Source organism: Andrographis paniculata, unplaced genomic scaffold, assembly GCF_009805555.1.
Source record: "Andrographis paniculata isolate CXL003 unplaced genomic scaffold, ASM980555v1 Contig56END, whole genome shotgun sequence".
In the NCBI taxonomy this organism is placed as follows: Eukaryota; Viridiplantae; Streptophyta; class Magnoliopsida; order Lamiales; family Acanthaceae; genus Andrographis; species Andrographis paniculata.
The window spans coordinates 1,289,252-1,311,677 of record NW_026137591.1 but is presented as its reverse complement, the minus strand read 5'-3'; the positions used below and the strand labels follow the sequence as shown (position 1 = coordinate 1,311,677).

Here is a 22,426-nt window from a genome sequence, read left to right as displayed (position 1 = left end):
ATTTTTTCTTTTTTCTTGTTTTTTTTTTTTTTGCACTATTTTATAGAACGCATATTTATTTTTTCTCTTAAATTTACTTTGAAATTTGGTAAATTGTTTTTTATTCTCGTATTTGACCTTTTTTTTTTTATCATTTCAAGACTTTAAGTGAATTATGTCTGAAAATAATCTCATAAGTAAATTTTTTTCGCTAAAATGGTTATCCAGTATCGGACTCGCCATGTTGGCTGTCGTTATTGACGCGGCTGACATCTCATCGCCACGTAGATGTCACGTCAGATGACCATTTTTCGAAAAAAATTTACTTGCAGGATTATTTTCAGATAGAGTCCATTTTTAAATGTCCTAAAAATGATAACAAAAGGTCATATACGAGACTAAAAAAATAATTTAGCAAGATATTTTGTAAAATAAAAAATAAAAAAAAAATCACGTTTCGCTGACTTTGTGACATCTACATGGTGATGACATGTCAGCTGCGTCAACGCCACGTCAACAACGGCGGGCCAGCGTGGCGAGTCTGGCACCGGAGGACCATTTTAATGAAAAAATTTTACTTACGGGACTAAATTTCAGACATAGTCTACTTAAAATCCTAAAATGATAAAGGGGGTCGGATACGGGACTAAAAAATTAATTTACAAATTTTATATTTCGATTCATAAATTTAATATTCCAAATTCATTCATAAATCACATACATTTGTAGTTTGGTTTCAGATTTTTTATTATGCAAAAATTACATTTCACTATAAAAATGGATCAATTTAGCTTACAAAATCATATCCAAAATAATATTCAAATCAAGAGCCAATACCAAATTTAAAACAAATGCAATCATAAGTTGATGGAATTTTCTAGAATATGTAGAATTGGTATAATATTGTAGATATTCTAAAACATTTTTCCTTAATCAATTGTAGCCACTAAATGTAATGTATATTAACTATCCTTTGTCTAAGGAGACATGTATAAAAAGGATACTAACTATGCATCACTCACCATAACAATTGAATTTATTTTATTTTTTTTATTATAGGTTTTTAAGAAATAGGAACATTTTCTTCTCTTTAAATATTTTTCAAATTAAAATAATTATCTATAATAATAATAAGTGAGAATAAATTCCGATTAATTTATTTGGAAACAAAGAGTGGAGATTGTTTAGGCGCTCTCATAGACACGTTACTAAAAATATCTAATAATATTAATACGATAGATACATAAATAAATTTGGAAGTTGTCATAAAATTAATTTAACTATTGAAAAATTAATAAATAATTCCTAATGAGTTTGATACGGTAAAAAATACATTCTAAACAAAATGTTATAATTAGTCAAAAAATTTGCTATGGGGTGTCAAAAAAATGACTCGAGATAAAAATGGTCCAATATTTGAAAGCAACACCATTGCTCGTTATGTTTGCTTCATTTATGGATCTTCCTTAATCTATTATGCCTACACTGAGCAAGAGTTTGATTTTTTCGCAACTGAGATTAATGTGAATATTGGCAACCGATTGAATCAACGATTAAGAAATAAGTTAAAAAAGAAGAGGCTAATCCTTAAGAAAGAAGAGGAAAAATAAGCACCTAAATGACATTGAGTCGTACAAATGAATGTTACGACATGGAGTTGTATGAATGATCAAAGGTTGATATCAACGATGAAGGTCAAAAGTAGCGTGTGAATAATATATATATAAGATGATCGAAGATGTCGAACCTTTTAAGGGTGCTAGTTTATTAGAAAATATATATTATATTTATGATATTTGTTTTATTTGAGATGTTTGTATGGTTTTTAACTTATTTAGATAATTTATATATTACTATAAATATATACAAGTTTTTAAAAATAGATAATTTCAATTTCATATTCTAATATGGTATCAAAGTCAAATTTTTTTTTCAAATACATTAATTATGATCTGTTATATCTAGTGTTTGTTGATATGATTGTTTATATATCTATTTTTATCACGTCGTTGCCGTCACTTCAATCTCCACTAAAAGATCGATGTTGATATTTTATAGAAGTTATACATTCTACATATTTAAAAATATTAGTTATATTTTCTTCATTCAATTTGAAAATATACATTTATTTTTGGCATCGGATTTAAGATATAATAATATTTTAATTACAATGGATAGTTAAAAAATAATTTACAAACAATTTTATTCATGTTTTTTTTGGTATAGAAATAATTATATGATGGTAGAGTATTGGTATTTTATAAAATAAATAAAAAAATCATAATATTTTTGAAATTATTACTTTGTTATTAGACAATTAAAATAGAAATATGTATACTTTGTGAGTGGAAAAATGTAATATAATTTTTTATTCAATTTATCAATGTAATATAAGATAAATATAACACATTTCAAACAAATGTGATTTTCTAAAAATGGTTTATTTTAATTTTAACATAAATCTAATATAAAAAGTAAAACCCTTATTTTGTTTACCTTTTTTTAAAAAAAAAAAAAAAAATTGTGTTTGTTAATCATTGGTATCATTACTTATATGAGTGTATTTAGTTTGAGTTTTAAATTCATATTAGTATTATTAAATATATGTGATTTTTAATTAAAATATACTCTCTTCGTCCACTTACAAAGTTTACATTTACTTTTGGCGCGGTGTTTAAGAAATAATAGTATTTTAATTATAGTGAGTAGTTAAAAGTAGTGTAATGACATTTTTGCCCTTCCTTTTTTTGTGTAAAAGTAATGGTGTGATGTAAAGTAAGGGTATTTATGGAAAAAAAAAGTAGGGTATTTAATAAAATATTAACTTTGTAATTGGACGTCCCAAAATAGAAATATATAAATATTGTAAGTGGACGGAGGGAGTAATATATTTCCTCACAGTATATTAAGTTAAAACATTATTTAAAATAAAATTAAAATCAAATCTCAATAGCAATCGCATTCTCAATCTCAATATCAATCTTAAATCAAAATTAACCGATTATAGGGTTTGTTTGATTGTGATTTAAAATTGATGTTTTCTGAAAATATATACTTCTTTCGTCTCATAACTAGGTATCTATTTGCTTTTTGCACGTAATTTTAAAAATATTAGTATTATATTGAGATGTAGTAGGAATAAAGTAGAAATGACCTTATTAGTATAGTGTGATATAAAAATGACATTTGTGTAATATATTGAAAATTGTAAAGGTATTTGTAATGTTAGATAGATAGTACAGTTACTAAAAAAGAAAATGAATACTTTGTTATGTGACGGACTAAAATAAAAAAATGAATACTTTGTTATGGGACTGAGGGAGTGTATATATATATTTAAAAAATTCAATACTTTAGAAAAAAAAAATATTAATTTATATAATTTAATTATATTATTAATATAATAAAACTTAATTCAGCAGCACCTGATCTTAACCCAAACTCTATATAATTATATTTGGTTTTATGGGTATTTATTTTAATATCTTTATTATTCAAAAGGTTTTCTAGATGAAATTAATAACTATATGAGTAATATTTTTCACGAGAAAATGAAATCTAGGAATTGATATTTTTGAAAGAAAAAAAAAAATTAATTAATTAATAATATAAGAAATAACTAAAAAGTGAGGGTAATATTTTAGAAATGGTGGACGTAATATTTTAAAAATATTTAATACTCCCTCCGTCTCCATTAAAGGTTACTATTTTTCATTTTTGTCCGTTCTAAAATAAGGTTATTATTTTTTAATTTAGTAATTGTACTACATACTTCATATAATAAATACTCTTTCAACTTACAATATATTACACAAATGTCATTACTTTTATATTTCACCGTACTAATAGGAGTATTTTTGTCTTTTTTACTACAATCCAATATAATACTAATATTTAAAAATCTACATGCAAAAAACAAACGTCACTCTTACTGTGGGACGGAGGGAATATAATATTTTTAAAATAATATAAATCGGTAAAACACCACAAGTGAACAAGCACATATAATATGTATATAATATTATTAATATAACTTCAAATTTATTAAACACACTGTGGAATGTCACTTTAATCTTTTATTTAAAAATTAATTAGGGAGCCACCAATTCGTGCTACAAATTAAAATAACTTTTTTCACAGTTTTTTAATCTTCTGTCACTTTTATTTTTATTTTTATTTTTATTTTTATTTTTTTAGGATTATACGTCTTCATCTTATTTTGAATTTTTTAAATTTTAATTAAATTAATTAATTAGATTAATTTTAATCTATAATAATTCATAGTATTATAAAATAATTATTTTCATCAATGTATTTTTAATTATCTACAGTAACAAAGACATCCAGTGTGAAATGAAGGGAATATAATAATAATAATAATAATAATACTTTCTTCGTCTCATAACAAAAGTATTCATTTTTCTATTTTAATCTGTCTCATTAAAAAATATTTATTTTTTTTTTAGTAATTATACTATCGATCAAACATTACAAATACCCTTACAATTTACAATATATTACACAAATATTATTATTTTTATATCACACAATACTAATAATATTATTTTAATTATTTTTACTACATCCCAATATAATACTCGTATTTCTAAAATCTCGTATAAAAAACAAATGCACACATAGTTATAGAATCGGATGGAGCAATAATAATAATCATAATAGTAATAATAATAATAATAATAATAATGAATGTTCAGACATGATTAAAGGGGCACCACATTTATTCTATGAATATTATTTTAAGGGATTAATTAAATAAATAAATATTATATATATATATATAATTAATTAAATAAAATTGAATATGCTGTCTAAAATTCCTTTTTGCAGAAAAAGAAAAAGCCCAAACATCACCTTCACTGTCTCTTTCATAAATTGACAAACTATTTATGTGGGCCATCAACTCAATATAGCTTGTGTTTGTTTTATATTTATACTCTCCCACCTGTATTTTCATTTCGTCCACTTTAAAAGTTTATATTTATTTTTTAAATATTTATATTTGAATATTAATTATTATTTCAAAATATAGTATAAATAAATAAAAAAAATAAAAATATTTCTATTAGTATCTTATAAAAAGTATGACGTTTATAGAAAAAATTATACATATATAAGGATATTTTTAATATTAAGTACAATGACGGACAGAGTAGATAGTATAATAGTTGATATTTTTTTAATAGATTTATCATTTTTATATATAATTAATAAATATAAATTAATTTAATTAAATTTTAACATGTTTGAGATTTATTCAAATTTTTTTTTTTTTTATTTGTTCTTTTTTATAAAATAATTTATGTGAATTGTAAATAAATAAATAAATATATTATCTATAAATAATACTCCCTCCCTCCCATATCTATATATCCATTTATTTTTTGTACGGAGTTTTAAAAATATTAATATTATATTGAGATAAAGTAGAAATAAAAGTAAAAATACTAAATTAATCCTATTAGCATTGTATGATATAAAGGTAATGGCATTTGTGTAATATATTGTAAATTAGAAGGGTATTTGTAATGTTATGTAGACAGTACAATTACTTAAAAAGGAAATAGATACTTTGATATGGGACGGACCAAAATGAAATAATTGATAAATGATTAAGGGACGAAAGAAGTAGTATATATTATTAAGATATACTACTTTCATTTGTCTCATATAAGAAGTAATATTTGGATTTCGGCACACGAATTTAGATGTGTAGAATAAAGTGTAAATTAAATAATGTGACAAGAGAGAAAAATATTTACTTTTTTTTTTTTTATTTAAGTGGTGCGGTGAGATAAAGTGTATTAATTCTTTTATATTTTGAAAATGTTGCAAAATATGTATAACAAATCTAAATAGAAAATTTTAATAATTAAACACTTTATTGTTACTATTTTTTCTTAAAATTTTAATTTGAAATATTTTTTTATGATATATAGAGAATTATATCGATAATATAAAAAATAATGTTGCGTTGAATATTGATTTTTTTTATGAGAATAGCGAATATATATTATATCTATTAGAAATAGTATTAGAAAAAAATTGATTGGACGAACAAACTCAATTATTTTAGTAATAAATATATTTTTAGCAATTTAACAACCATACTAATTATATATATAATATATTTATTAGCATGCACCGGGTATATATATATCAAATAATTTATAATTATTTGAAATTATAATTATACACTTTAATCGTATTTTAAAATTTATAATTTATATTTTTATTTTAATTAAATTATTTAATTATTTTAATCTTAATATATAATTATTTTTATTAATACATTCTTAATTACTTTTTAATTACGTAATACTTGAAACTCTCTGCCCCAATAAAAGAGACAAATTAATTAGGATAAAACGAATAATAGTTTATTGGTTAGTAAAAATGTGTAAGATGATTTTAAAATTTTTGTCATGTAGTTTATATATATATGTAATGATATAATCGTAATTTATGTAAAAATTAATTATATTTTAGTATTAATGTATCAATTTTTTTTAATAAAAAATTTATATCTTTTAGTGAAATAAACAAAAATTATAAAAATATACTTTCAATGAAAAGAAGAGTATAATTGTAATATGCAAGTGGAGTAAATAAAAACTAAAGTAATAAAAATATTGTTATTATTATTATTATTATTATTATTATTATTATTATTATTATTTATTATTATTAAGTGTTAAAATAAAGATAATAAAATTATTGATTGATAAAAAAAATTATTATGCATAAATATTGATAGGACATATGACATGTTTTTATTTTTAGACGGAACAAATAAATTATTTTTATTTTTAGTAAATTTATTCATTTTAAATATATTTAATAAATATAAATTAATTAAATTAAATTTTTAATATTTTATACCTACGATTCATTCAAAAAAATTTTATTTTTATTATTTTCAATAAAAAATATTTTATTTATTTATATTATAGTAGAAAATTTTATTATTTACAAAATAATATTTTATTATATATATTTTATCGAGATGTATTTCTAAAAGTTTTTAAACGAATATTCAAATTTTTTCAATTATATTTCTTCGGTCTTACTTGAATGTAACCCTTCTTGATTTTGTAATGAATTAAGAATTAATAATATTTTATTAATTAATGTAAGTATGTAAAATATTTTAATATTTTTGTTATTTAATTTTATATATAAAATAATTATGTGTAATAATATATCTGTAATTTAAGTAAAAAATTAAAAATATTTTGATATTATTGTATACTTACTTTACTAAAATAAAATTTTAATATTTTTCTATAAGACATACAAAAATAATAGTAAAAAAGTACTTTAAATTTGAACAAATAAAGTATATATTAATTCATATTTTTAAAATACAAATAATATTATTCATATAAATAAATAAATAATTATAATTACTACTTTCTTCGTCTTTTAGTAAGCTATCTATTTTTTAATTTTAGTCAGTCTCATAACAAAGTATCAATTTTTTTTTATAATCGTCGAACCGCTGAATCAAACTGAACCGAATCGAATTTTCGGTTAATCGAGCAAATTCGGTTCGAATACAAATATTGCATATTTGATATTTGTTCGATTCGGTTCGATTTCGGGATTTTATAATTGCTTCGGATACATTTATATATTTATATTTTTTAAAATTTATATTAATAATTATATTAAGTTCGGTTTCAGTTCGGATATCTAAAATATTTGCAAATATTTTTATTTAATTAGAATTTAAATTATTTTTTAATATAATTTTTTAATTTCGATTCTGTTCGAATTATTTGCAAATTTTTTTTTTTAACCGAAAATTCGATTAACTAAAATTTTCGATTTGAATACAATTTACGATTTTGGATATTTATTTGGTTCAATTCGGATATCAAATATATAGACGGTAATAATAATAACAAAAACAAACACAAAGACAAAGACAGGGCAGACAGAGGAAACTTTTTCATTTCTTTAATGTTTGTGGAGAAATATGATTGTTTCACTTAAAAAGGCCAGACCTAAAATGATGAAAAAACCCACATGTTTATTTCTTTTAATATTATTATTGCACAAGTGGAGAACAAGAGTAACAAGAATCTTTTCTCTCTTTCTCTATTTATTATTATTATTATTTTTTAAAAAATTCCGTTCAAATAATATTCCCTCCGTCCATAAACTAACGTCCTACTTTCCTATTTGGAATGTCCAATAATTATTGTCAGAGGCGGAACCAGACCAGGATGAAAGGAAGGGCTAATTTTTAAAATTTTGAAACGATCATCATCTATTTTTATCCAATAATTTTATCAATGGAGATATCATATTTCGAAAATCTTACAAAATATTAATCTACATTGACAACTGCATATTACAAGATGAATTTTGTATTATATGAAATTGATAAATAATAAAAAAATTTATTAAAAAAAAATTGTTAAAAATATCATTTCCGTTATATTTGATTGAGAAATTTTTGAAGATTTTTTTTTTAATTATTATTTATTATTTTTTTGTTCGTATTTATTTTTATATTATCAAAAAATTATTATAATGTAAAATTTTTTATTATTCAAAATTTAAATTCACATAAATATTCTATCAATTTTTTGTAATTTTTTAATTTATTTATTATTTTTTATATTGTATATTATAAAATAAAAAAAATAAAAATTACGAGGGAGTGGGGTGGGGGAGGGGGGCTGGAGCCCCCTTGCCCCCATGTACATCTGCCCCTGATTATTGTCTTTTTTCTATTTTTATACACAAAATTTACTTTTTTACCCTTACTTTATTTACTCTTTCATTTTCTATACACAAGATTAAAGACAAATTTGTCGTTTTATAACAAAAACTCTAATTGTCTAAAAATACGTGTAAATATCAAATAGGACATTAGAAAATGGATGAATGAAGTATATTTTATATTTTCTGCTATTGGACTAATTATGTCATACTCCCTCCGTCTAATTTTTATTATTCTAAAGTATATTTGCACAGTTTTTTTAGGTGATTGTCTTTTTATTATGAATTGACAAATTTGACCTTAATTGTATGGTAGAGATTAAAAGTAATAAATGAATGGAGAGTAAAAATGTAAAATTTGTGTTTAAAAAATGAAATAGGACAATAGTTGTTGAACGTCCCAAATAAGAAAATATGATATTAGTTTGTGGATGGATGGAGTAATATTTTGTCAAAAAAAAATTTAAAAATAATACTCCATCCGTCTCATAACTAAGTATTCATTTACTTTTTGCACGTTGATATTTGAATATTAATTATTATATCAAAACGTATTACAAATCAAGGAAAAATTGCAAAAATATTTCTATTAGTGTCTTATAGTACTAATATAATGACATTTGTATAGAAAATTATACAAATACAAGGATATTTTTAACATTAAGTACAATGACGCAAAAGATAAATGACTACCTTATTATGGGATGAAAAAAGTACTAATATTTTAATATAAAATAGAGTAAAAATAAAAAGGTAAATTATATAACACCCCATTATATTTTAGTAAAAATGCATAAAACAGTCCGTGTTTCATTTATTACATAAAACTCTTTGTGTTGATATAACGTTTGCATGAAACACCTTTCATATCCAAAACTGATATTTTGTTCTAAATAAAAATTTAAATTACACAAGTTTTACGCAAATAAAAAATGTAAAATATTTTAAATATTTTTTTAAAATAAAATAAATAAATAAATAATTGATTAATCCTTCATTTTATAATTTGTGTGAGACAAATTGTTATTTGATTTTTATAAAAATTATAAAAATAAATGATTTAATCAATTATTTATTATTTATTTTATTCAAAAACTTATTTTAAATATTTTACACTTTTTATTTATATAAAATTTGTATAATTTAGGTAGCTTTGGATAAATATGGTGTTTTATGCAAATTTTGTATTAACATAAAGAGATTTTACGCAATAAATAAAATATATGTATTTTTATATATTTTTACTAAAACACAACGGAGTTACAAAATTTATCCAAAATAAAATTTTGATGGTATTATATGAAATTTATTAACAAATTAATAAAATAATATGGTAAATAAAAAAGATAGTACTCCTTCCGTCCCCGATAATTTGACCGCATTACTGTAGACACGGGAATTTAGGAGGGGTATAATTAGTAAATAGTTAAAAATGTATTAGTGAAAATAATTATCGTATAATAAAAATAATTATATATTAAGATTAAGATAATTTATTAGTATAATTAAATTTTAAAAATTAAAAATTAAATTTTTAAAAATAAGATTAAAGTGTATAATTATTTTTCAAAAAAGGAAAGTGACAAAATAAGTGAGACGGACGGAAATGGAAAGGTGGACATGAGAAGTGAGATTGAGGGAGTAGATATTTATTGCGTGTTTGGCAATTAGCTGATAGCTGTTAGCTGTTAGCTGATTCAATTAGCTGATAGCTGTTAGCTGATTCAATTAGCTGGTTTGACTAGCTGATTCGATTAGCTGTTTGTATTAAAATGTTTGGTAAAATAACTGTTTGATATTAGTTGTTTATACGTAAAATGACAATTGAGGACATTTCTATTTTATTCTTGTTTTTAATATATTCAATTATATTTTTTTTAGTTTAGAATGTTTAAATTTTTTGTTATTAGTTATTGAAAATTGTAAAAGTTTTATAAAAATATTTATTTTTATTACAGTTAGATTTAAAAAATAATATATTTTTATTAAAATATATAAATAGTTTTTTTTATTGAAAATGATGTAAAATATAAAATAATAAATTTTTCGTGTATATATTTATTAGATTAGTTATCGATTAGTTCATTATATTTATAATTTTCAATAAATTTAATTTATTTTTAGTATAAAATTTATATAATGTAATTTTAATAAAAAAAAATTATTAATATTTATATTTTTTATTTTATGTTGATTTTAATAAATTTATATATTTTATAATTAAATAATTTTTATATAAAAATTAATTATTTTAAATTTATAAAAGTAAAACTATAATATAATAAAATATTCTAATATAATTAATAAATAATCAAAATAAATTTATTTGTGTAAAATTTATAATAAATTTTTAAGGGCATATAAGGAATAAAAAAAATTTTACAGAAAAAACTATTTCAAAACGCTGGGTTAGTTAGCTTTTCAGAAATTAGTTTTTTGGGTGCAAAAAGCTATTCCAAAAAACTAATTTACCAAACACCTAAATTAGCTTTTGGACTGGTCAAACAGCTTTTCAAAAAGCTATTTGCCAAACACCCCTAAAATAGAGATGCATAAAATAATGATAAATTTGTTATTATTTATTAAAATAGATATAATAAAATTATAAATTAATAAAAAAATTTATTACAAATATTTTGTGTATAAATTTAATAAATGAAAAAATGGTATAATTGTTCATAAATTTAGTAAATATTTAAAAAAAAAAATTGACGTAATTATGACAGACGAAAGTATACTATCTAACCTACTAAAATAAATGAATACTCTATTCGTTCCAATACAAAAGTTATATTTTACCATATTTGTCCATTCTATTTCATATATAATCATATTAATATAAATTTATCATATTTTTTTCATTATTATTATATAAATATTATTTCTTCCATCTCATTTACCATGTTCACGTTGTCGTTTTTGTTCATTCGACATCTCATATCACTTTCTTTTTTAAAAAATGATTACACACCTAATCTCATTTTAAATTTTCTAATTTAATTTTTTTTAAATTTTTTAATTAAACTAATTAGTTATCTTAGTCTTAGTTTATAATTATTATATTATAGGATAATTATTTTTAGTAATATATTCTTAATTATATACTAATTATACTTATTTTAAATTCTCGTCTCTACTTAACACACTTATAATGACAAAAAGTCTTTTATACTCTCTTCATCCTTTAACAATCTATCTATTTTTTTTATTTTGGTCCGTTTCATAACAAAATATCAATTTTATTTTTTAGTAATTGTCTGTCTTCCTAACATTACAAATACTCTTCTAATTCACAATATATTACACAAATATCATTACATTTATAACATACAATACTAATAGAGTTAATTTTGTTGTTTTAGCTTTATTTATACTTTATCTTAATATAATACTAATATTTTTAAAACTCTGTACAAAAAATAAATAGATATATAGATATAGGACGAAGGGAGTATATTTTATATCAATTATCAATAATATTAATATTTTTTAAAATTTTGTATCCAATACAAATAAAATAATTATTTTGGAACTAAATGAGTATATGTATTTATATATTGTTATATTTTTTATTTATTTTTATTGGGCTTCTTTCATTTTCTTTGATGATGTTGTTTGGTGTTTTCCCTCTCATGGAAAAAAGAAAAGATGCTGTCTGGTTTCTAGATTGATTCTTGGAAGCTACCAGGAGCTGAGCTCCTACTCGATTTGTGTGGCTAGCAGATTAGCTTCTTGGAGTTCAACTCCCGGGATCTTCCAATTTTTTATAACTATATATGCATTCCTTTGTATGTATATTTTTGTGTGTTGTAATATCAACAAATCTCTTTTTGTATATGATACTCACTTTTTTCACAACTTTCTTATGCATTTGTCACCATTATCATTGGATGAATTTTTTTATTTATTTTATTTTTATAATATTTGAATTTTATTATAATTATGTGTATAAATTAAAATGTATATTCTTTTGGTTTGTTTACTTTATATATATATATATATGTGAAATGATTACGTTATGCGCATACTTTATCCGTGATTTAACAATTTATTCATGTTTTTATTTTAGTTCGTTTCATAACAAAGTATATATTTTCATTTTTTAGTAACTGTTCTATTTACTTAACATTACAAGTATTCTTTCAATTTACGATATATTACACAAATGTCATTATATTTATATCATACAATACTAATAGGGTTAATTTAGTTCTTTTACTTTTTTTCTACTTTATTTCAATATAATACTAATATTTTTCAAACTCCGTGCAAAAAATAAATGAATATATATGAGACGGAGGGAGCATATAATAAATAAATAATAAAAATATTACTCCATCCGTTCTAATTTAATATGATATTTTGGAGTTTTGTAATAGATTTAAAAAGTAATAATATTTTATTAATTAGTGGAAGTGTCCGAGAGTTTTTGATATTTTTGTTATTTGACTTTATGTATAAAATAATTGTATGTCTAATAATATATTTGTAATTTAAGTAAAAATTAAAAGTATTTTCGTATTAATGTATAACTATTTTTTTAAAATAAAAAATAAATACTTTGAAATAGGACAGACAAAAATAATAAAAATAGTATTTTGAATTGAGACAGAGCAAGAATATTTTATTTAGCAAAAAAACCATACTCCCTCTGTCCCGCAACAAGAGCACCATTTGTTTTTTGCACGTAGATTTTTTTAAATTAGTATTATATTGATTTCTAATAAAAAAAAAGAAGATAAAAGATAAACATGTCTCTATTAGTACGATGAAATATAAAAATAATGGTATTTGTGTAATATATTGAAAGTTCAAATAATATTTATTATCTTAGGTAGATAGATAGTACAATTACTAAATTAGGAAATGATATTTTTATTTTTAGACGGACAAAAATATAAAATAATATTCTTCTTATAGGACAGGTGGAAATAACATTTTTTAAATATTTTTTACTATAAATAGTAAACTATTATTATTATATCTATTTTTATTAAGTTTTATACTAAAATATTTGAGTATACTGTTAAAGAGAAAGTACAATATAATTCATCTGTCTATTTTGAAATGAATTTTTTGAAATTTTGCAGTAATATTTTTTTATTGGTTTGTGAAAATATGTAAGAGATTTTGACATTTTTTTTTAACTTTTTGTATAAAATAATTATATGTATAATATTATATTTATAATTTAAATAAAAATTATAAATATTTTAAAATTAATATATAGTTACTTTTACTAAGAAAAATTAAAATATATATATATATATATATAGTAACACCAAAAATGGTGTTTGATTGGAAGAGTAAATGAATGCAACACATTAGAGATGTCTTAAGACATGCATTATATAGTTGACATGAAATAAGTAGTTGGATTTGATGTTATTAAAGAAAAAATAAATGTTGAATTTATTATGTTTGGAGAAATTTTGAAATAAATAAATAAATGTTGAATTTATTATGTTTGGAGAAATTTTGAAAAAAAAAAAAAGAAATTGAAAATATTAAACAAAGGATTTCTTATTAGTAGTACTTATTAAACAAACGATTTCTTATTACATAGTACTCCCTCCATTTTTGTTAGTTGTACATTTATGTCACCTTTTTAAGAATATATATATACATATCCTCCCTCCGTTCCGCCATAGATGATCTTATTTTCTTTTTGGTACGTGTCATCACAAAAAATGATCCTTTTTCATTTTATGTAAGTTTATTAATCTTAAATATACTTAGTAAATATAAATTAATTTAATTAAACATCTGACATGTTACATGTAGGACCTATTCAAGACCCTTTTATTTTTATCTCTCTCCTCAATTAACAAATATTTTTATCTACCTTTAAAACTCTTCATTTTATAAAAAACTAATTTAGGGTAATGATAAATAAATAAATATATTTTTTATTCATTTGTATTATACAAAATTTTATTGTATACAAAATGATATCCATATTGCATATGAGATACAATTTTAAAAATATTTAAAATACCAACAATATTACACATATAAAAAAATAATAAAATATTATCTCAGCTTATTATTAATAACTTAATAACCTACGTTACCTAAAATACCGTATCATTGACAAAAAGCTCAATCTTTCGTAGGACGGAGCGAGTATTACATTTTAACTTTTATAATTTATATTTTTTTAATATTAATTAGATTAATTTATTTTTAATATAGAATTATTTGTATTTATATAATTGAAATGAAACTATTATTTTAGGATAAACAAAAGGGTAAACAAGACTATTGTATTTGAACAGATAGAGTATAACAATCTATCTATTTAATATTACAAATACATTTCTAATTTAATAATATATTACACAAATATCATTAATTTTATATCATACAATACTAATAAAATTAATTTAGTCTTTTACTTTTATTTATACTATATTCCAATATAATACTACTATTTTTTAAAACTTTGTGCAAAAAATAAACAGCTAGATAAATAGGAGACAAAGCAAGTATAATTTTGTTTGGATACAACTTACAAATAAGATAAATAAAAAAAAAAGAGTAACAAATTAGTTATTATTAATTTAAGCAAGAACAATAAAAATTATTTGTTATAAATAAAATAAACTATTCATTCTGGCCATATAATTTGTCCTATTTAGTTTTAGGTATTATGTAATTAGTAAGTAATTAAAAAGTATATTACTGAAAATAATTACTATGATTTAATAAAAATAATTATAAATTAAAATTAAAATAAGTAAATAGTTTATTAAAACAAAAAATTATAAATTATTAATTTTAAAATGCAATTAAATTGTACAATTATATTTTTTAAAAAAAGATAATTTATATAAGACGGATTAAAATAGAAATAATGGACAAATTAAATGTGAATGAGAGAATATAAATGAGCGAAAATAAAAAAGAAAAAACAAAAAAAAAACTAAATTGCACTAGAGGATACAAAATTGCGCCAAATCCACCGTACTTCTAAAATTGTGTCAAACTTCCTCGTAATTTTATAAACTCGGTGTCTAATCTCCTCGCAGGTTCTTATTTAATAGTATTTCTAAATATTCTCCAATAAATTTTAAAATTTTAATTTCTAACTCATTAAAATTACAAATATATATATATTTTTTATATTTAACTTTAAAAAATAGTAAAAATAACTTTTCAAATAATAATAATAATAATAATAATAATAACTTACATAAATTTATCGTGAGTACAAATTATAAAAGGCTTTCTTCTTCGTTGAGCTCCATTCCATCCCCTTTCATATCAGCAGCTTCTTCTCTTCCGTTCCGATTCCGCCATTGATTCCGATTCCCCCTTCCTTCCATCTCCTCTCTCCTTCCCAATCCTCCTCCTTCTTCATCTTCTCCTGAATCGATTCGATTGTTTTTCATTGCAGTTACCATTGCCGTTAAGCAGAGGAGATCGTACTGAACTGAACTGAGCAATCGATCGGAAAACCTTCCGTTTGCCGCCATTACCGAAGCTTTTTTTTTTTTTTTTTTTTTTTATCTCCGGCTAGGACACAATGATCTCCGCCACCGACCTCTACCACGTCCTCACCGCCGTGGTCCCCCTTTACGTCGCCATGATTCTCGCGTACGGATCCGTGAAATGGTGGAAGATCTTCACGCCGGATCAGTGCTCCGGAATCAACCGCTTCGTGGCGCTCTTTGCCGTCCCGCTCCTCTCCTTCCACTTCATCTCCACCAACAATCCTTACGCCATGAACTTCCGCTTCATCGCCGCCGACACTCTGCAGAAACTCATCGTCCTCGCCGTCCTCGCCGTGTGGTCCTGGACCAGCTCCAATGGCTGCCTCGAGTGGTCAATCACACTCTTCTCCCTCTCCACGCTCCCCAACACGCTCGTGATGGGAATCCCCCTCCTCAAGGGGATGTACGGCGACTTCTCCGGCAGTTTAATGGTCCAAATCGTCGTTCTACAGTGCATCATTTGGTATACCCTAATGCTCTTCCTCTTCGAGTTCAGAGGCGCTCGATTGCTCATCGCAGAGCAGTTCCCCGACACCGCCGCCTCCATAATCTCCTTCAGAGTCGATTCCGATATCATCTCTCTGGACGGTAAGGAGCCTCTGCAGACCGAAGCTGAGGTCGGAGAAGACGGTAAGCTTCACGTCACTGTGAGGAAATCCACAAGCTCCAGATCGGAGGTTTTCTCCAGAAGGTCCCATGGCGGATTGACGCCGAGGCCGTCGAATTTAACCAATGCTGAGATTTATTCCTTGCAATCGTCGAGGAATCCAACTCCTAGAGGTTCGAGCTTCAACCACACCGATTTCTACTCGATGGTGAATGGGAAGAACAGTGTTAGTCCGAGGCAATCGAATTTTGGGAACTTAGGGTTTGATGAAGAAAACCAGTCGAAATATCCTCCTCCTCCTCCTGCTCCTCCTGCAAGTGTTGGAATATTCTCTCCTGTTTCAGGTGCTAAAAGGAAGGTTAATGGAGGATCTGAAACCGCCATGGCTAAGGACCTTCACATGTTCGTTTGGAGCTCGAGTGCTTCCCCTGTATCTGAAGGTGGAATTCATGTCTTCCGTGGAGGTGATTATGGTAATGAAATTAATGTTGGAGCTCCTCCCAAAGGTAATTCAATTATTTTTTACTGTTCTTCGATTGGGGATCTTTACTGTTCTTTGGAATCATCTGCATCTGTCGTTGTTTGAATTTTTGTTGTTTGTCTTTTTCGTGTTGATCTTCCATGTTTGATGAGAACTCTGTTCTCTGTTTTTGTCACCATTTCCTGAAATTGCGGCCATTTTTGTCTGCTTCAACTATGGATTTTCATTTGTTGTTGATGATGATGATGCATAGCTTATGGAGTACTATAAAATATGAAAAATGTATTTGTTTGATTCGATTTTTTTTTTTTAAAAAAAAATAATTGATGTGGAGTTTTAACTTTTAATAATTCTAAACAAACATAGCCTTAGAAATTATAGTATATAGTTGGCATTGTACAGCAAAATTATTCATATTTTTTTACAAATATCCATAATTATTATTCTAATATATAATTTTTAAAAAGTAAAGATAATTTAGTCTTTTATACTCCGTCCCGCAAGAATGTTAGCCATTTGATTTTTGCAATCATTGTATTTAACATTAAAAAAATATTCTTATATTTGAATCATTTACTCTGACAAATATCATTGTATATGTCTCATAAGAGACTAATAAACATATTTTTATTTTCTTTTCTTGATTTGTACTATAGATTGATATCATAATTAATATTCAAATATCTAACACGCAAAAAGTCAATGACAACCTTCTTGTGGGACGGAGGAAGAACTATTATTCTTTAATTCTCGTACCAACTCCCAAGAAAGACATCTTTTATAGGACCGAGGGAGTATAAGATATACATTTGTTTGGTTTTTGTTTGATATTGGAGTTTTTAGGAAATGTTACGGTGCTAAAATCAATTGTTGCATGTGTTGTACGAGTTTATATTACAATTGTTGTATGTGTTGTACGAGTTTATATTATGTGTTGTGTTTGTATTATATTAATATAAATTATGTGCTTTCGTGCCTTTTGTGAGTAATTGGATGTTATACAGCTGTTGCTGTTGTTTCATGATTTATAGTTCTATTTTATTATATTTTTTTTAATGAATTGTGAAAGTATTATAGAAAATGATATTTTGTATAATTGTCCGTAGATTACGACAATTTCGGTTGCGACGAGTTTAGCTTCGGAAATAAGCGAGGTTTAAACGGGGCTGAGGTAGACGGCCCGACATTGTCGAAGCTCCGATCGAGCTCCACGACGGAGCTTCACCCGAAGCCGAGCGCAGACCCAAAGCCGAAGCCAGCAGCAATGCCCCCGACAAGTGTCATGACGCGGCTAATTCTCATTATGGTGTGGCGAAAACTCATCCGCAATCCCAACACCTATTCGAGCCTCATCGGCCTCTCATGGTCCCTAATTTCGTTCAAGTACGCAATCGAGATTTTTAAATTTCCTTCGAAGATTGAAAATCGATTCGATTGTTGATGTGTTTATCGTTTTACTTTTTTTTTTTGTTTTTTAGGTGGAATGTCGCGATGCCGGCTATTGTTGCCAAGTCGATATCTATATTGTCCGACGCGGGTCTCGGAATGGCCATGTTTAGTCTCGGTAACGAAATTTTATACGTTTTAAATCTTTTGGGATCGTGTTTGAAATTGATTTGTAACGGGGTGTCGATGTGATTTCGCAATGTTTTCAGGTTTATTTATGGCATTGCAGCCGAGAATAATCGCGTGTGGGAAATCCGTCGCGGCTTTCTCGATGGCCGTTCGGTTCCTCACCGGGCCGGCAGTTATGGCCGCCGCCTCCATCGCTGTCGGCCTCCGCGGCGTGCTCCTCCACGTTGCCATTGTGCAGGTAACAAACGATCTCAACATTCCTTGATTCTTTTGAACTAATTGTTTGTCCGTGGGTTTAATTTTGGGTTTGAATTTTTAATAGTAAAAAATTGAATTTAAACAGTTATTTGGTAGGATATAAATAGAGGTTGACGTGATATTCTGAAGATAAAATAAATTTGTAGTATAATTTGGGGGGGGGGGGGGGGAAAAAAGAATTTGAACAATAAAAACTTGTGGTAAAACTAAAAAATGTTGCATAAAATTCATTTCTGCTTTCGAAACTCGGTATAAATCTTTATTTTATTTTTAAAAATTGTATGTTATCTTCTTATACTTTGAAAGAACGTTGCATGAAACCTCTTTGTGCTTTCGAAATTCAACGTAAAATCTCAATTTTACTTTAGAAATTGTATAACCCTCCCTTATACATAAAAAAAAATTATTGCATGAAATCCTCTGTCACGTAAAATATATATATATATATAGATAAAAAATCTTCGCATTATACAAAGAAGGTTTTAAAAGAGATTTTAAAAATATAGATAAAAAATCACTTTCTTATTACAAAAAAATTTTACGTTAGAAATTCAAAACACGTGTAAATTATGAGCACTTTTTAATACTTCAAATGTTTTATATAAGCGGAGCTTAATTAAGACTTTGTTAATATAGATTTTTTTTTTTTTTTTCATTCAAACGTGTATATATATATTGAATTGTTATAAAATAAAATATATATTTTTTTAATAAAATATTATACTCAATTTGTCATAAAAATATATATATTTTTTTCTAATAGGTACGATTCTTTTTATAATACAAATTATACTATTTTTTTAAAACTTCTATACCAATTTTTTCTATTTTTTATTATAATTTTTATTTTTTAATTAAAAAAAAAAAATCTCTCTCTAATTAAGTTAACTTATGATGAGTTTTTTATACATTTAGGCAGCTCTTCCACAAGGGATAGTCCCATTCGTCTTTGCCAAGGAATACAATGTCCATCCCGACATCCTCAGCACTGGGTGAATTATTTATTTATTTATTTATTTATTATTTATTTAAACCTTAAATTAAATTATTTAACTATTTTTTATAATTATTAAATTTGCAGGGTTATATTTGGGATGCTGATAGCTCTCCCCATCACACTAGTCTATTACATTCTGTTGGGTCTCTGATCAACATACAACAAACAACAAAAAGTGAAATCCCCATTTTGCCCTTGAAGAAAATCAGGTTATTATTATTATTATTAATTAATTAGGGAAGGTAGTAGGTGGGTGGGATTGATTTTGATTGTAGTGAAGTGTAGTGTAGGTCAGTAGGTGTAGGGGTGCAGTGGGAAATAGAGAATTTTCTTTTTCTTGTCCTTTTGTCCCCTCTTTTCTGCTTCTATATGTCTTTTTCCTTTTATTATTATTATTATCATTTTAACTTTTGCACTTACTTTACATCAATCAATCGATCTGCAAGAAAACAAAAACAAACACCACTCTCTCTCCCACTAATTAAATTCTTTTATTTTTATTTATTTATTTATTTATTTATTTATTTATTACGATGTAAACAAACAACAATCTGCGTAGGAGGAGAAAAAGCGGTGAATAAGAGAGTGGGTAGACGGCGACATTAATTAATTAATTAATTAATATTTTATTAGTTTTATTTTAATGGAATATTAAGGAGTGTTTGTTTGGGGGATTGGATTTAATTTTTTCTATTCATCCCATTTTTTTTTTAAATCAAACATTTATTTTTTATTTTTTATATTATACTAAAAATTAATTTTACATTCAAAATATCACATCAACATCTATTTATATTACATCATACAACTATTTAAATTTAAAATTTATACTATTTAAATCTCAACTCAAAATCCAAACCTCCAAACAAACACAACCTAACTCTTTCTAAAAAAAAAAAAAAAAAAAAAGTGGCTGATTTGATATTAGACATGTGAATTAAGGAATAATAATATTTAATTAAAATTTAGTATAAAGTAGTTAGTAAAATATTAAAATATTTTTACTTTTTGAATGATTTTAAAAAGTATATTAGAGTAATAATTATGGCTACTTTCGAAAAAATATGAATAATTTTGTTATAAAGTGGAGACTATAGTTACTAAATAAGAAAATAAAATAATTGTTTTAAAACGGACGAAAATAGAAAAATAAGATAATGTTTTTGGGACGAAGAAAGTATTTTTTATTTTTCTCTATTTATAATACTCTCTTCGTCCCAATACAGTAGTCTTGTTTACCATTTTTGTTCGTCCCGAAACAATAATCTTGTTTTCATAAATAACCATATCACCGTAAAATTACCTTTATTTTTTCATTTTTATTATACAATTGTCACTACTTTTTACACCAATACACTTATAAGAGCAAAAAAAAAAAATTAATTATATTTTTTTACCAATTATCAATATTTTTTAAATTTCGTATCAAACACAACCAAATTATAGTTTTTAGACGGAGGGAGTATATAATATATACTCAAAATCTTACTCTCTCTCCCAAATACCGTGTACCCTTTAATATATATACGATAATTTAGAAAAAAAAAATATAATTAGTATATAATTAAGAATGTATTAGTGAAAATAATTATTATTTAATAAAATAATTTTATATAAAAAGTAAAATAATGTATTAGTGAAAATAATTATTATTTAATAAAATAAATTTATATAAAAATTAAAATGACTCATTAGTGTAATTAATATTAAAAAAAATAAATATGAGAATAAAGTCTATAATATTTTTTCAAAAAATAAAAGTGACAAACGGAAATAAAAAAAAAAAATGGACATAGTAAATAGGACGGATGTAATATTATTTTTCTGTTCTCAAAGAATAAATATTTATATTTATATTTAAAATTTCATAGTTTTATAAAGTTAGTTTATATTAATCATAAATAAAATTTAAAATATTATTAAATATATTAATATTATTTTAAAAGAATAATAATTTATATTGAACACAAATAAATAAATATGAACAAATTAAGTGGACGTAATGAATGTTTGTTTTCAATAAAAAGCAACGGGTGAAAATAGTGATATTATTATTATTATGTGAAATTGTACAAAATTTATATGTGATTTTCGGAAATAACGTTAAATTTCCAATACTTCTAAAATTGTTTTATACTTCCTCATATTTTTATAAACTTTGCGTTTGATTTCTTTGGCTATCCTTATTTATTTAACGGTATTTCAGTGGCACGCGCTTAAAATACGAATAAGTTTCAGAATCTTCATTTCTAAAAATTTTCAAAATAACAAATATATTATTA

General features: G+C 24.0%; 1 protein-coding gene across 1 annotated transcript; it reads left to right on the top strand.

Annotated features, from left to right (window-relative positions):
• Positions 1 to 15,975: 15,975 nt before the first annotated feature.
• Positions 15,976 to 20,595, top strand: LOC127256550 (probable auxin efflux carrier component 1b). The gene is made up of 6 exons (XM_051282607.1): positions 15,976 to 17,339; positions 18,421 to 18,697; positions 18,793 to 18,878; positions 18,970 to 19,127; positions 20,063 to 20,139; positions 20,229 to 20,595. Exons 1-6 carry the CDS (start codon positions 16,259 to 16,261, stop codon positions 20,293 to 20,295), a joined length of 1,746 nt encoding a protein of 581 aa, XP_051138564.1. The 5' UTR covers positions 15,976 to 16,258; the 3' UTR covers positions 20,296 to 20,595.
• The last annotated feature ends 1,831 nt before the right edge of the window (positions 20,596 to 22,426 follow it).